The 14,959-nt window shown below is 52.7% G+C and overlaps 1 protein-coding gene across 1 annotated transcript in view; it reads left to right on the top strand.

Annotated features, from left to right (window-relative positions):
• kdm6ba (lysine (K)-specific demethylase 6B, a) overlaps window positions 1-14,550 on the top strand; it is a 16,147-nt gene extending 1,597 nt beyond the window's left edge. Inside the window, exons 2-19 of the mRNA XM_048236060.1 lie at window positions 398-503; window positions 1,972-2,095; window positions 2,308-2,403; window positions 2,577-2,793; window positions 3,828-3,908; window positions 5,059-5,220; window positions 5,513-5,716; window positions 6,186-6,842; window positions 7,452-10,483; window positions 10,551-10,970; window positions 11,196-11,322; window positions 11,636-11,741; window positions 11,967-12,172; window positions 12,358-12,455; window positions 12,656-12,873; window positions 13,373-13,487; window positions 13,642-13,829; window positions 14,113-14,550. Coding sequence (XP_048092017.1) covers window positions 1,977-2,095; window positions 2,308-2,403; window positions 2,577-2,793; window positions 3,828-3,908; window positions 5,059-5,220; window positions 5,513-5,716; window positions 6,186-6,842; window positions 7,452-10,483; window positions 10,551-10,970; window positions 11,196-11,322; window positions 11,636-11,741; window positions 11,967-12,172; window positions 12,358-12,455; window positions 12,656-12,873; window positions 13,373-13,487; window positions 13,642-13,829; window positions 14,113-14,258 — 6,192 coding nt within the window. The 5' untranslated portion in view covers window positions 398-503; window positions 1,972-1,976 and the 3' untranslated portion in view covers window positions 14,259-14,550. The remainder of the gene's footprint in view (window positions 1-397; window positions 504-1,971; window positions 2,096-2,307; window positions 2,404-2,576; window positions 2,794-3,827; window positions 3,909-5,058; window positions 5,221-5,512; window positions 5,717-6,185; window positions 6,843-7,451; window positions 10,484-10,550; window positions 10,971-11,195; window positions 11,323-11,635; window positions 11,742-11,966; window positions 12,173-12,357; window positions 12,456-12,655; window positions 12,874-13,372; window positions 13,488-13,641; window positions 13,830-14,112) is intronic.
• Window positions 14,551-14,959: the final 409 nt, after the last annotated feature.

The following is a 14,959-nucleotide window of genomic DNA, read 5'->3' as shown; positions in this document are numbered from 1 at the left end:
AACGCCTCCCCAAACTCCAGGGGGAGCGCCACTGACCCCTACAGACAGGGTTTGGCATTGCAGGCAAAGGTTTTTGTGTGTGAGACAAAGACATTCCAAAAAAGAAGCATGTTTGGTCTGAAATTGTTTGCTGGTAGGACCAGGAATTTATGTGCGTTTAGCAGCTTAGCATCTAACCTCACTCTGTCCGTGTGTGTGTGTGTGTGTGTGTGAGAGAGAGAGAGAGATAGGGGCACACATGATATATTGATGAAGTGCTGACAGACTTTGTGTGTATGTGTCTGTCCAAATTCAAAGAGGCTTTGTTAGCATCACCAGAATACAATGCTACTTATAAAGCCCAACTTGTGAAAATAAATATCCCTCTCCCTCTCCCCCTCTCTCTCTCTCTCCCTAGGCACTGTCGTGAGGAGAAGACAGAGAGCAGATCACCTCATCTCAGGGTTGGTGTGTGAGACCCTCACTCTGCTGCGGTGGAGGGCTTCACAGAAACAGATACTGTGGTGAGTGTGTGTGTGTGTGAGAGACTGTACTGTTCACAAACCTCCTCAGATCCACTTAGCAAGGTGTCCAGGTGGTACCTGATGCCTTAATACCTCTCTCTCTCTCTTGGGCTCCACCTTCCTCTTCTCTCTCCATCTGTCTTCTCCTCTCTCTCTCTCTCTCTCTCTCTCTCTCTCTCTCTCTCTCTCTCTTTTATTTCTTTCTCTCTCAATTCAATTCAGTTTTATTTATAAAGAACCTTTCGTGCAAACAGCAATACAAGGTGCTTAACAACAGCACTTAGAAAACACAAAAAATGATAAAAGCAATAAAATATGTGTCAAAATATAAATAAAAATCAAGGTGCAAAAGTCATAAAATATGAAGAGATGTATACACACATGCATATGCATACAGAACATGTAGAGACCTACATTTCCAAAACGGTCAGGGATTTAAGAGAAGGCAAGGCTAAAAAGGTATGTCTTAAGATGTTTCTTAAAAAGTTCAACTGATTGGACCATCCTTAGCGCAAGTGGCAGGCTGTTCCACAGGGCAGGACCATAGTGAGCGAAGGCTGCCTCCCCATGTCTCGTGGTCCTCACCCTGGGAATAACTAGAAGGCCAGAGTCTGAGGATCTGAGTGGCCGTGATGGAAGGTACGGTGAGAGCAAGTCGGATAGATAAACAGGCGCAAGTCCATTTAGGGCTTTAAAACAAAAGTAAAACCTTAAAATCAATTCTAAAACTGACAGGGAGCCAGTGAAGGGATTTTAAGATGGGGGTAATGTGTGCTCTCTTTTTGGTCTTGGCCAGAACACGTGCTGCTGCAGAACATGTGCTTCTCTCTCTCTCTCTCTCTCTCTCTCTCTCTCTCTCTCTCTCTCTCTCTCTCTCTCTCTCTCTCTCTCTCTCTCTCTCTCTCTCTCTCTCTCTCTCTCTCTCTCTCTCTCTCTCTCTCTCTCTCTCTCTGGTTAGTTCAGTAGCTGTAGAGGGTGTAGAAATCCCTGTGCTTAACAACTCACCTCACAGGATTAGCAGGCTAGCGCTAACAGATGGAGGCTAATTCAGTCACTAACTCGTGCTCGGTTAGAGTGGACTCGACTGGTCACTATCAGACAAGCAGGCAGGCAGGCCAGAGGTGAGTTTGAATGCAAATCTAAATGTGGATATCATTGCTTGGTTGGCATGGTTATGGAGGCCGATATCTATAGAGTTGTATAACAGAACCATGGCTTAATTGGTAGAACTTTTGGTCATACTTTGAAAGAATTGGTTTTTTCCTTCGGGTCTGTGCGTGTGCGTGTGTGTGTGACTCCAGTGTCCATTTACATAGGAGTGAAATCTGCAGTTGCCTGACTAGTTTTGTTGTTCATGTCATTTATTGTTGTCTTTAATGTGGATTTGAGATGTAGAGGGCGAAATGGTGCTCATTTGTAGTGGTGTCCTGACTTGTGTCTCTCTCTCTCTCTCTGTGTGTGTGTGTGGGCTGGATGCATCACACAGCAGAGCACTTTGTTGGGCGCGGCACACGGGACGCCTTCCCTCTGGACGCCCTCAACCGGGGACCATGGGCTCCCGTGGGCAACCGCTCCTGGGCCCCGCCGTCCAGGTAGGACACGCACGCACATACATACACACATACGCATACGCACACTCTCTCTCTCTCTCTCTCTCAAACACACACACACACACACACACATGATTGCACACACTCTATGCTGTTGGGACCCACTGCCCAGATCTCTCACACACACACACACACAGGTCTGGGGCCCACTCACACACACTTGTCTCACCTTATGTTCTCCTGTCACCTGATAGGTGCGCTCCAGGCATCAATCAACATCAGTTCCATCCCCATCCTCCCCCTAGTCACGTGACTACTCTGAACCACCCCAGCAAATTTTACCCCAATGGGTAAGTACCACACACACACACACACACATACAGCTTTGTGTCATAGATATACACACATAGTCATATTACACTTGTTATAAAACTTCTCCTGTATATCTGACACTGATAGCATTTTGTTATTGTGTGTGTGTGTGTGTGTGTGTGTGTGTGTGCGTGTGTGTGTGTTTCTCCAGTGCCCTCCCTCGTGGAGGTGACAAGCTGGACTTGTCCCCAGCAGCACTGTTGCCTGGGTTACCGCGGGATGCCCCCCCTTCCAGGGTCCCGCCCCCCCCTCGCCCATGGGAGCAGCTGGGTCTGTACGAGCCCTCGCCCGAGGACCACGCCCGTCTCCATGGTTATGGAGGCCCCACACCCACACACCTTGCGGCTCGCGCTAACCAACTGCTGAAGGTGAGGACACTGTGTCAAAGTGTCAGGTGTGTGTGTGTGTGGTGTGGTGTGTGCACATATTATCTGTTTTTGTGTTTAGGTGTGTGTGTGTGTGTGTGTGTGTGTGTGGGTTTTTTCACATATGGTCAGTATATTTGTTGTGTAACCTGAACACACACGCCATATTGGTGCGATGTTTGAGACATGAGGCAAATCATGAATGACACAGACATTTAAAAAAAAAACATCTGAAAATTATGGTAATCCAAAACGAAACCAACATGTTCAGACTTTAGAGGAAGCCTAGAAAGGCTTTCAGGCAGTCGACTGACTAAAGTAGTACTGGCAGTGATGTACGAACAACGGCCAGACATCTGAAGAAAAACAGTCGAGCTTGAGTGACGAAACAAATGTTTCCAAAATTAACAGCGGAAAGTCATGTGAAAGTGTCTCTCGTCTTTGAAGACGTTAACTGAGAAAAGCAACAGAAACGTGTGTAGTACTTTCAAGAAAAACATCAGTTGGCAGTTTACGGCTAAGGGGACACCTCGTACTGAGGTCCAGTTCCTCTCCCTGTGTCAGTCGTCGCGCCGCGCGTCCATGTTGACGAGTGATGCCTCTGCGGTTTTGGAGGTTTCGTAAGAATTTACTCAAATGCCTTTAATGAGAAATGGCCGTGATCTAATAGTGTGTGAGCTGGAAATGGCAGCAGGTCTTTCCCCTCGTGTGATGTGTGCGGCTTTCTAAAAAAAAATCAGTTTCGCAATGACAACACTCACTCTCTCTCTCTCTCTCTCTCTCTCTCTCTCTCACACACACACACACACTCAAACGTGTCTATAAAACCTCAGTCACTCTCATTCACGGGCTCTGTCATTCATTCTCTCATCTCACACACGTACACACTCGCGTACGTGCGTCCTTGCACACACACACACACACACACACACACACACACACACACACACACACACACACACACACACACACACACACACACACACACACGTGTCGGTATAAAGCTCACTCAGGCTCTGTTGTTCATTCTGTCGTAGTTTGCCGGTGCTCCCCAGCCACAGCACAGCGGCTCCAGAGCAATGGGACCTCTCGGAGACTCATGGGGTCAGGCCCAGCAGGTGTGTACCACACACACACACACACACACACACACACACAGTGATTATGCAATGTTTTTAAAAACACTTCTGTCTCGGTCTCTATCACTTACACACACACACTCTCACACACACACACACACATGGTAGACGCTAGACACTTTACCACAGTCATTTTGTATTGTCTTTCAAAACACCTTCAACAGGCAATGTGAGTCTTTCCGTCACATGTACCATTGTGTAGACCATTCCATTTAACTCAACTGGACTAAGTGTACTGCCGATCTCTTAACTCAGTTGGACTAAGTGTACTGCCGATCTCTTAACTCAGTTGGACTAAGTGTACTGCCGATCTCTTAACTCAACTGGACTAAGTGTACTGCCGATCTCTTAACTCAGTTGGACTAAGTGTACTGCCGATCTCTTAACTCAGTTGGACTAAGTGTACTGCCGATCTCTTAACTCAGTTGGACTAAGTGTACTGCCGATCTCTTAACTCAGTTGGACTAAGTGTACTGCCGATCTCTTAACTCAGTTGGACTAAGTGTACTGCCGATCTCTTAACTCAGTTGGACTAAGTGTACTGCCGATCTCTTAACTCAACTGGACTAAGTGTACTGCCGATCTCTTAACTCAGCTGGACTAAGTGTACTGCCGATCTCTTAACTCAGTTGGACTAAGTGTACTGCCGATCTCTTAACTCAGTTGGACTAAGTGTACTGCCGATCTCTATATCACTAGAGAATTGTAGTTTTCCTCCCCCGTGTGTTCACATGTGGTTTGGAAATGAACTGCTTAGAAACACTGAATATCTACCAGGCACTGACACACAGATGATCTCATTCACCAGCCACTCACTAGTTAATCATTATTTTGTGTCCGAACGCTAGCAGACACCTTCCTATTTGACCAGTGTTTGGCTGGTGGCTGGCACTAAGTTTGGTCACTGTCTTCACACACACACACACACCAGGGTTGTGCACAATACGAATTGCACTTCTGCTTCCTGTTTGCTACCTCAATTGAAATGTAAGTGAAATTCAAGAAGTGAATTGGAATTTAAGAGCCAGTTTCAATTCAATTCTGGAATTTTACACAAGCCTGACACACACACACACATAAGCACGCTTGACTGACCTGCTGGTGCTCTGTTGGTCCTCCTGTATCCCAGCAACCCCGGACGTTTGCTGGCAGTCAGCTGAAGCGCGCGGCCGCGTCCCTGGGGGAGCACTCTGTGATCCAGCACACGCCGCCCCCTCAGGCCCTGCAGCGCCCCCTGCTGGACGACTGCCCCAGCCCCAACAAGAGGAAGAGGAGCTCGCTCGCAGAGCAGGTGTGTGTGTGTGTGTGGAGGCACTCATATATATATATAGATAGATAGATAGATAGATAGATAGATATACACACAAACACACACACACTTAAGCATATTCTATATGCAAATATGTTACTGTACACACACATTTCTGCATGCAAAGACTTGCACATTTTACAAACACACACTTAACATTAAATATGGTGTAGGAATTGCACACATACCTTAGTATCTCTCTGTGTGTACATGTGTGTGTGTGTGTGTGGTCCAGTTCTGATGCTCTCTCCTCTCATACCCTCCTACCCCCCAGCAGGGCTCTCACCCGGCACTGCAGCGGTTCTCAGGCCCCATGGGGGGGCACCCAGCGCAGATCCAACCCCCACCCCATCCCAGTTCGCCCCCCCTCCCAAACCAGCCTTCTGGAGCCCCCTGCACAGCAACGCCACTCCACCCTGGGCCAACAGCCCCCCAGACAGGAAAACTAGCCCCACCGAGTATCAGGTACCACACTTCTGTCCACTTCACAATACGTCGCCGCTGGCCAGTTCAGATTTTGATCGAAGTTGTCTGAAGTTAAACTCTGGCAAAATATATACTGCTCAAAAAAAATTAAGGGAACACTTCAATTTTTCCACAATTGTTAAAACACATTTTTTGAAACCTTCCACCCCTTTCTCCATTCTCAAACTACATTCACAGAATATCTGACAGTTCTTGCAAAATAAAACACTCGCCTTAAAAGTTTTACTACTCAGAACCAAACAGTCAGAGTACTGATCCAGTGTATGATTGAAGTGTTCCCTTAATTTTGTTGAGCAGTATAGTTGTCTCCATCTTAATACCATCAATCCTTAATTTCATCTTAAATTTCTCTGAAATATCCTTAAGTACCAGCCATAATCTCACACATCTCTTCTCTCTCTTGTGCATCTGTTCTTTCCATCTTTTCTTGTCCATTTCTGTTGTCTCTTTCCTGCTCACAGGACTCGTCTAAGTTAGGCATGGGCGGTTTCAGCTACAAACCCACTCCATCTGCTCCCTCACCCCTCTCCTCCCCTGGGGGCTACAACCAGGACCGTGCACCCCCTCAACTGCCCCCCCAGACTACCCACAAGCCCCTGCCGCCGCCCACCCCTCAGGCACTCGTGCATACCCACCACAGCCACCCGCGCCTCCACCCTCAAAACATCAAGCCCTCCTCCCACTCCCACTCCCACACTACCACCTCCACCTCCCACCAGGGACCTCCGCGGTACCAGGACTCCAGGAGCGGCGCAGCCCAGCCTCGAGGGCCCGAGCTGGGCTTGCCATCAGCAGTGAGCCACCCTCCCTCTGGAGCTCCTATGCAGCTCCACCATCAGCAGCAGCAGCAGCAGCAGCAGGCGTCATTACGGGGGGACACCAGCAGGGAGCGCCAGAGCGCGCCCACACCAGCAGCGAACCTCACCTCTGTGCCTTACAGCCTCCCCCACTTCCTCGGCCACCCAGGGATGATGACCCACGCCCACGCCCACACCTCAGGGGCACCATCCACTCTGCCCCCTCAGGTCGCCAGTGCATCACATGCCCCCACCAACACCAACTCCAACTCCGGCCCTCATGGGTGGAAGCCAAACATCAGCCATGGGCAACACACCACGGTAAGCACAAGTGTACACACACACACACACACACACACACACACACACACAGGGTTTAGGCCATATGACCATTTTCTTGAAATGAAAGGGTGAAATTAGTAAATTTGAGAGAACCCCCTGACAGGATTTAGGCCATATATTCAGTATTTATGTATTGTCTTTTAATTAGCATTTGTACGGCACTGTGGTCAGTGTAAACTGTATTTTATATGTTCCTTATAAATAAATTTGACTTCCTTACTATATAATATGACCATTTTCTTAAAATGAAAGGGTGAAATTAGTAAATTTGAGAGAACCCCTGGAGCCATGTCGACTCTTTTGACACAGTTCTTTGCATGCGACTGTGACTGACCCATGTGAGTGTATGTTCCGACGGCCGAGCGTGTTAATGAGTAAGCCCAGCTAGCTGGCGGCAGCTGTCTCGGTGCCTAGTCGTAATTAGTCATGAGACAGCTGCTTCCAGAGTTTTTTCCACGCGAACCCTTGACCTACGGTCGAATCGTTACGCGCTAATCAGCGAGGGTTGTTCCAGAGTGTGGGTTCACTTACGTAACTCTCATATCTCTATGTCTGCGTGTGTGTGTATGTGTGTGTGTGTCCTCTCAGGGCTCGGGGCATTACATGTCGTCGCTGGACACTCAGGTTGTGTGCGTCCCTCAGCAGAAGGAGCGGAGCCGCAGCAGAGACAACAGCGGCAGCAGCAGCAGTGGCAGTCAGGACCACCGGCGCACCCCTGGCACCCCCCAGCGGGTGACCCCTCCTCACGCTGCCGCCGTCCAGGGCTCGCCCATGTCCATGACGTCCAGGGCCCCCGTCATCACCCCGGTCATCACGGCCACTCCTCCGCGCTCGGAGGCCCCTCACACACCCCACTACGGACACACGGTCAGTAGAACGGGCCCTGCGGTGGGCTCTCCGCCTGGCGTGCTGTCCCACGCGGGTTGGAAGGCGTCGGCGGACGCGCTACACGCACTCCAGCACCATGGCAACCTGCCCCACCAGGGCGGGTATCAGGGACCCAAGACGGGCGGCGTCGGTCTGCACGCCCACGCGGAGATGGGCAAACCTCAGCCGAGCCGCCCGGCGATGCCCTGTTACTCGCACCCGAGCACCGTTCAGGCGCCCGTTACCATGGCGACGGCTCCCTCGTCGGCGGGCGCGTCGCGGGCCGGCGAAAGCGTCATCACCACCACCAGCAGCAGCAGCACCGGAGCGGTCAGTTGCTCCAAACACACTGCCCCCACCCGTGCCCCTGCCCCTGACCCCATGCCCACTAACTCCTACAAGCCCCTCCACCACCTGCCCCCGACCGTCCCTGGACCCCAGACCACCAGCGTCACAAACAACAACAACAACAACACCTCAATCCCATCATACACCAGGCCGGACGTATCCCAGAAGGCCGTGCGGCCGTACCCCAAGGCAGAGCCGCAGTCGATGGAGGACGTGCTGAAGAAGCTGGAGGCGGAGCTGCAGTCCCACATGCGCCAGCGCGAGAGGGAGGACGAGGAGGAGCGACAGAAGGAGAGGAGGAGGAGAAGAAAGGAGGAGGAAGAGGAGGAGGAGAGGGAGAGAGAGAGAGAGAGGAAGAGGAGTGCCGAGAGGAGGCGCGCAGCAGAACAGCAGGAAGCGGCAAGAGCAGCAGCAGCAGCAGCCGTCGCCCGCAGTCATGTCATCACCACGACGACGACAACGACGACGTCCGCGTCGGAGGAGGAGTCGGCCATGGAGAGTCTGGAGAGGCTACTGTCCGCTGACCCGCCACCTCCACGCCTGTCGCCGGCGACCGCGGCCCGCCAGCCGTCCCCACCGTACCCGTGGCTGAGCCGTGGTGGCGCAGGGATGCCCTCGGGGTGCCCGCCCGCTCCCATGGCCGCCGCCAGTCGCCCGCCGCCCCTCACGCCACAGACGGACTTCGCCCGCGAGAAGCAGCGTCAGCGTGAGAAATGGGCATCATCATCATCATCATCATCGTCATCATCATTGTCCACCTCCTCCACAGCCCACACCTCGGGCCACATCGTGCCAACCCCCAAAACCAGCTCCTCGCCCTCGTCCTCTGCCATCCCGGCCCCGTCCAAAGACCTCCCCCACCCGCCTCCGCTCCGAGAGGCACCGCAGCTCTACCAGGCCTTCACCCGGGACCCCGTGCCCAGCTCTGCCCTGGGCAATAAGCGTGTGCCCGCTGGAGGCCTGGGCAGCTTGGGCAGCAGTGCCTGCAGCAGCAGCAGCAGCAGCAGCGGCTTGGACTCGGACGGTGCCCAGTTTGAGGAAGAGCCCTCGGAGCTCCTGCCCGACGGGCTGGCCAACATCATGAAGATGCTGGACGAGTCCATCAAGAAGGAGGAGGAGATGGACCAAGGAGGGTTGCCTCCGCTTGGCATCGCCCCCGGCAACATCATCAGCAACAACAACGATAGCCGCGGTGCCAGGGGAGTCCTGCCAGCGCCTCTGCCGCCATTGAAGAGTTACCTGTGTGCGCCAGACTTGGTGCCCGCTGCCAAGCAGTCACCCGCCGAGGATTATGGGGCAGATGGGCACAGCAGTCCGCCGGTGCTGAGTCGCCAGGGGTCATTGGCATCGCCCTGCAGCCGCACGTCATCGCTGGAGGAGGACGACGAAGCGAGCAATAGCCTCAAGAACCTCCTGCCCAGCAAGCCGTTGCTCGGCAACGGCGCCACCAACGCCATGCCTGCCCCGGCGACCAACTACCGCCACAATGACCTGGCCAAGCTGTACGGGCTGCCCGAGCTCCCGGCAAAGGTGGTGGAGGAGGAAGAGGACGACGAGGAAGATGATGATGAGGAGGAGGAGGAAGAGGACGAAGAGGCGCCACTCCGGCGTCCACACCTGCACCAGACGGGCGTGGGCAACGCTTTCAAGTCACTGGCCACCGCGCTGGAGAGCCAGAAGTACACGTACCGCGGTGGACCCTTCGGCCGGCCGCCACCATCCGCGCTCGTGGGCGTCAAGTACTCGTCCTCGCTGTCGCTCGGCCCGGGCATCGCCAGAGCCCAGCAGTCGTCCAGCGACAGCTGCTCCCCGACGTCGGGCTCGGTCAGTCACCCGGGCTTCGGCCGGTCCGAGACCAGCAGCCCTGCTGAGCAGCAGCAGCAACAGCAGCAGGTCTCGTCCACGGCGACGGTTGCAAAGACGGCGCCGGTCACCGACTGGTCAGCAGAGAAGAGGCGCGAGGACATGGAGGAGGTGAAAAGGAGGATCGCGGCTGAGCTGTGGGGAGACGAGACGCCCGCCAAGGAGGAGCGGAGAGCGAGGGACAAGGACAGAGAGCGAGAGAGAACGAGGGAACGCTCGGAGGAGAAGAGCGAGAGCGACAGACGCAAGGAGAGGAAGGACGAGAGGCCACGACTCACCACCATCTCCGAGTCGTCGCTGGCCGAGCTCGGACGCAGCTGCGAGGACCTGCTGACGCGGCACGCCCATTTCGCCGCGACTGTCCAGACCTCTGCCCATCACCACCACCACCACCGGCACGAGGAGACGCGGCAAGGGGAGAAAGAGAGGGAGCGAGAGAAAGAGAAGGAGAGAGAGAGAGCGGAGAGACACCGGGAGAAGAAGGAGAGCCGCAAGCACCAGGAGCGCAAGGAGAAGAAGAAGAAGCACCGGGAGAAACGCGAGGAGGAGGAGCGGACCGCTTTCTCCTCCTCCTCCTCCTCCTCCTCCTCCTCCTCCCCCATCCTCCTTCAGCTCCAGCGGCAGCAGCAGCAGCAGCAGCAGCAGGAGGCACAAGGACAGCAAGCCACACAAGGACAAAAAGCATCGCCAGGTTCTGGCCAGCCTGGACCTCCAGGGCAAGGAGGCGCGCGACAAGGAGCACCGGACGCACGGTGACGAGAAGAGGAGGCGCAGGGAGGAGGCCGGGGAGAGGGGATCGTCCAGGGACGGCACGCCAACTCCGTCCTCCTCCTCCTCCTCCTCCTCCTCGGACTTCCTGCGTCTGAAGGCGCTGTCGGACGGTCCGCCCAAGGAGCTGAAGATCCGTCTGATTAAGGTGGAGAGTGGCGAACGGGAGACCTTCATCGCCTCCGAGGTGGAGGAGAAGAGAGTCCCTCTGGAGGACATCACCATCAAGAACACGGCCAGTGAGATCATCAGGGCCTGCAAGTGAGTGACCTCTCTCTCATTCTCACACACACACACACACACACACACACACACACAATCAAACACATACCTGAAAGGTAACATGTAAAAGTGCTACTTATTGCCACTGCAGTTCAGCTATTCATTCAGTGAGGATCTGTATGGTTTTAATTGGGGGGTACTATTGTGTAGCAGTAGCTGCTGTGTTGAGTGGTCATCTAAGTGGTCTTCATTCTCTGTGTGCAGGAGTGCCCAAGTTAAGGGCAAGTTGAAGGAGTCCTACCTGCTGCCCGCCTTCTCTGTCAAGCCCATCATGCCCACAGAGCTGCCCATTCCCAGAGAGAAACTCAACCCTCCTACGCCTAGCATCTATGTAAGTGAACACACACACTCTTACTTGCCTTACAGTATGGGTGGCAATTTTCAAAGCTTTTTTTTCCTGACTGTGACCTTGTGTCACTATGTAATGGACAATGTGTGGATATACTGCCACCTAGTGGAAATTCAGTGACATTGCAACTCCTTGACTTGTCTTAGCTAATTAGAAAATGCTGTCTTTAAAGAGGAACACCTGAAGCACATGTTGAAATATGTAATACCGGTTTAGAAAAAAACAATGTGTTTATGAATCTTGTGTCTTATGTTGTTTTCTGTGTGTGTGTGTGTGTGTGTGTGTTTGCCTGCAGTTGGAGAGCAAGAGAGATGCCTTCTCCCCTGTGCTCCTGCAGTTCTGTACTGATCCCAAGAACCCCATCACCGTCATCAGAGGCCTAGCAGGCTCACTCAGACTCAGTGAGTTTAACTACATTTCCCATGATACAACACTCACCATTGGAGTCTGCAGATTCAGAATTATCCAACACCATTACGTGTAGATGAATTTAACATTTTGAAATGTAAAGCCATTGTTATAAATATGCTTGTACATGAATAAGGTGTGTAGCCTACATTACCCACAATGCACCCCGGCTGTCCTGGCCTGTTCTGATTGGTCATGTATAACCTGTCCCCTCTCAGACCTGGGCCTGTTCTCCACCAAGTCTCTGGTGGACGCCAATGCAGACCAGCCCGTGGAGGTGCGGACGCAGGTGCAGCAGCCGGCCGACGAGAACTGGGACGCGGCAGGCACAGGCCAGACCTGGCCATGCGAGAGCAGCCGCTCCCACACCACCATCGCCAAGTACGCCCAGTACCAGGCCTCCAGCTTCCAGGAGAGCCTTCAGGTGAGGACACACACACACACACACACACAAAATACAACCAGAACCAGGCCTCAAGACTCATGCATACTACATGCCTACCACACACACACACACACACACACACACACATAAACACTAGTGGTGAGAATCCCAGCACACACAGTCAGAGCGTTAACTGTGTGCGGTTGCTCTGTGCTATTCTGCAGGAGGAGAAAGGGAGCGGGGATGAGGAGGAGGAGGAAGAGGAGGACAAGAAGCCGCCCAGCACCTCCGAGACGCCCGCTAGCGCCCCCTCGGCCCCAGGGTGAGTATCCATCTACCCCAGGCACTCCAAGGCGAAGGTCCGGCCCAGTTGGGCTTCAGAATCAGGATGAAGGCTGGTCCAGACAGGATACTGGAGTTAGAGAACAGTCTTTACAGTGTAGGCTATGAGAGTGTGTGTGTGTGTGTGTGTATGTATGTGTGTGTGTTTAATGGTGTGTCCTCCTCTCCCAATTCCCACAGGACGGAGCACAAGCCCGTGGGGAAGATCATCAAGTTTGGGACTAACATCGACCTGTCGGACCCCAAGCGTTGGAAGCCCCAGCTGCAGGAGCTCCAGAAGCTGCCGGCCTTCATGCGCGTGGCCTCCAACGGCAACATGCTCAGCCACGTGGGCCACACCATCCTGGGCATGAACACCGTGCAGCTCTACATGAAGGTCCCCGGCAGCCGCACGCCAGGTACGTCAGTGTGTGTGTGTGCGTGTGTGTGTGTCCCAGACAGAGAGGGAGAGTGAGAGATTGTGCGTGTGTGCGTCTGTGCGTGTGTGTCCCAGACAGAGAGGGAGAGTGAGAGATTGTGCGTGTGTGTGTGTGTGTGTCAGACAGAGAGTGAGTGAGAGATTGTGTGTGTGTCCCAGACAGAGAAGGAGAGAGAGAGATTGTCGTGTGTGTGTGTGTGTGTGTCAGACAGAGAGTGATTGAGAAATTGTGTGTGTGTGTGTGTGTGTGCGCGTGTGCGTACAGTACAGTACCCAATAGAGTTCTCTCCCCAGCATGCTCTATAGTCCACCTTTGTGTGTGTGTGTGTGTGTGTGTGTGTGTGTGTGTGTGTGTGTGAGTGTGAAGGATAGATGAAAGCATGCCCTCACAAGAACACTCTTGTTATGTAATGTCCATCCCTAATCTAGCGGGGTTTGTGGCTCAGTAGCACTGACCTGGAGTTCTCTTCTCTGTTCAGGGCACCAGGAGAACAACAACTTCTGCTCGGTCAACATCAACATCGGCCCTGGAGACTGCGAGTGGTTCGCCGTCCATGAGAACTACTGGGAGGCCATAAACGACTTCTGTGAGAAGTAAGTCCACAATTTCTTTTTTTTTTTTGTCATATCAGTCAAAAATATTATGATGGTGTTACTAACGGGTTGGATTGTGGTTATGAATAGGTTATTAATGTTTCTCCCTCTTATCTTTCTCTTGTTTCCTTCCTTCATCACTGTTTCTCCTCAGGCATGGTGTGGACTACCTGACAGGGTCCTGGTGGCCAGTCCTGGACGATCTCTACCGGGCCAACATCCCCGTGTATCGCTTCGTGCAGCGACCTGGCGACCTGGTGTGGATCAACGCCGGAACCGTGCACTGGGTCCAGGCCGTGGGCTGGTGCAACAACATCGCTTGGAACGTAGGCCCGCTCAACTGTAAGTGTCCCACCAGCACCGACCCAGTTTAAGATGTTACCCTACACCTTTGTGCGAATTAATTGACTCAAAAACATTAAGGAAACAGGGTCCACTTATCCAGAACGCAAAGGTGGTCGCAAAAGAAAAAAAATGTCCAGACTGTTTTACTGTTTTAGTTAGACTTTGCACTCTGCCCATCTGTCAAATTATGGCCGAATGTGTTTTTTACATTAATTAATTATTAATTAATAATTAATTAATCATGTATTAAACATATATGTCTTCGCTGCTGTGTTCTCAGCCTACCAGTATCAGCTGGCCCTGGAGCGCTTCGAGTGGAACGAGGTGAAGAAGGTCAAGTCCATCGTTCCCATGATCCACGTGTCCTGGAACGTGGCCCGCACAGTCAAGGTCACCGAACCGGACACCTACCAGATGATCAAGTGAGTACAAGCTAAGGAGGGGATGAGTGCCTCTCAGAGATGGAAATGCCATATGGCCTAAATAAAACAATACCACTCATTAATAGAGTAAATAGAATCATCAATGCATCCTGCTATATGTAACAACCATGTATAACTGACTATGCGGTGTACATGCAACTGTTAGAATGAGCTAGACTACATAAAATGTGCATAAAACGATTTATGGTTTCTACTATGCTAATACTATATCCTATACATTGACATTTAAAATGTAGCTGTGGTGACCTACTGTGGTATATAATTGAAATGCAGGGAAAAAACGATGAGCAGCTTCAGCCTGGTGAGCACACACACACACACACACACACACCGCCTCGACAGCTTCAGCCTGGTGAGCACACACACACACACCGCCTCGACAGCTTCAGCCTGGTGAGCACACACACACACACCGCCTCGACAGCTTCAGCCTGGTGAGCACACACACACACACACACACCGCCTCGACAGCTTCAGCCTGGTGAGCACACACACACACACGCCACGACAGCTTCAGCCTGGTGAGCACACACACACACACCGCCTCGACAGCTTCAGCCTGGTGAGCACACACACACACACACAAACATACACACTCACACACACACACACACACCGCCTCGACAGCTTCAGCCTGGTGAGCACACACACACACACCGCCTCGACAGCTTCAGCCTGGTGAGC

The sequence above is a fragment of the Alosa alosa genome, chromosome 24 (genome assembly GCF_017589495.1).
Source record: "Alosa alosa isolate M-15738 ecotype Scorff River chromosome 24, AALO_Geno_1.1, whole genome shotgun sequence".
Taxonomy (NCBI): Eukaryota; Metazoa; Chordata; class Actinopteri; order Clupeiformes; family Clupeidae; genus Alosa; species Alosa alosa.
The sequence above is the reverse complement of the archived record's forward strand: the minus strand, read 5'-3'. Positions and strand labels throughout refer to the sequence as shown.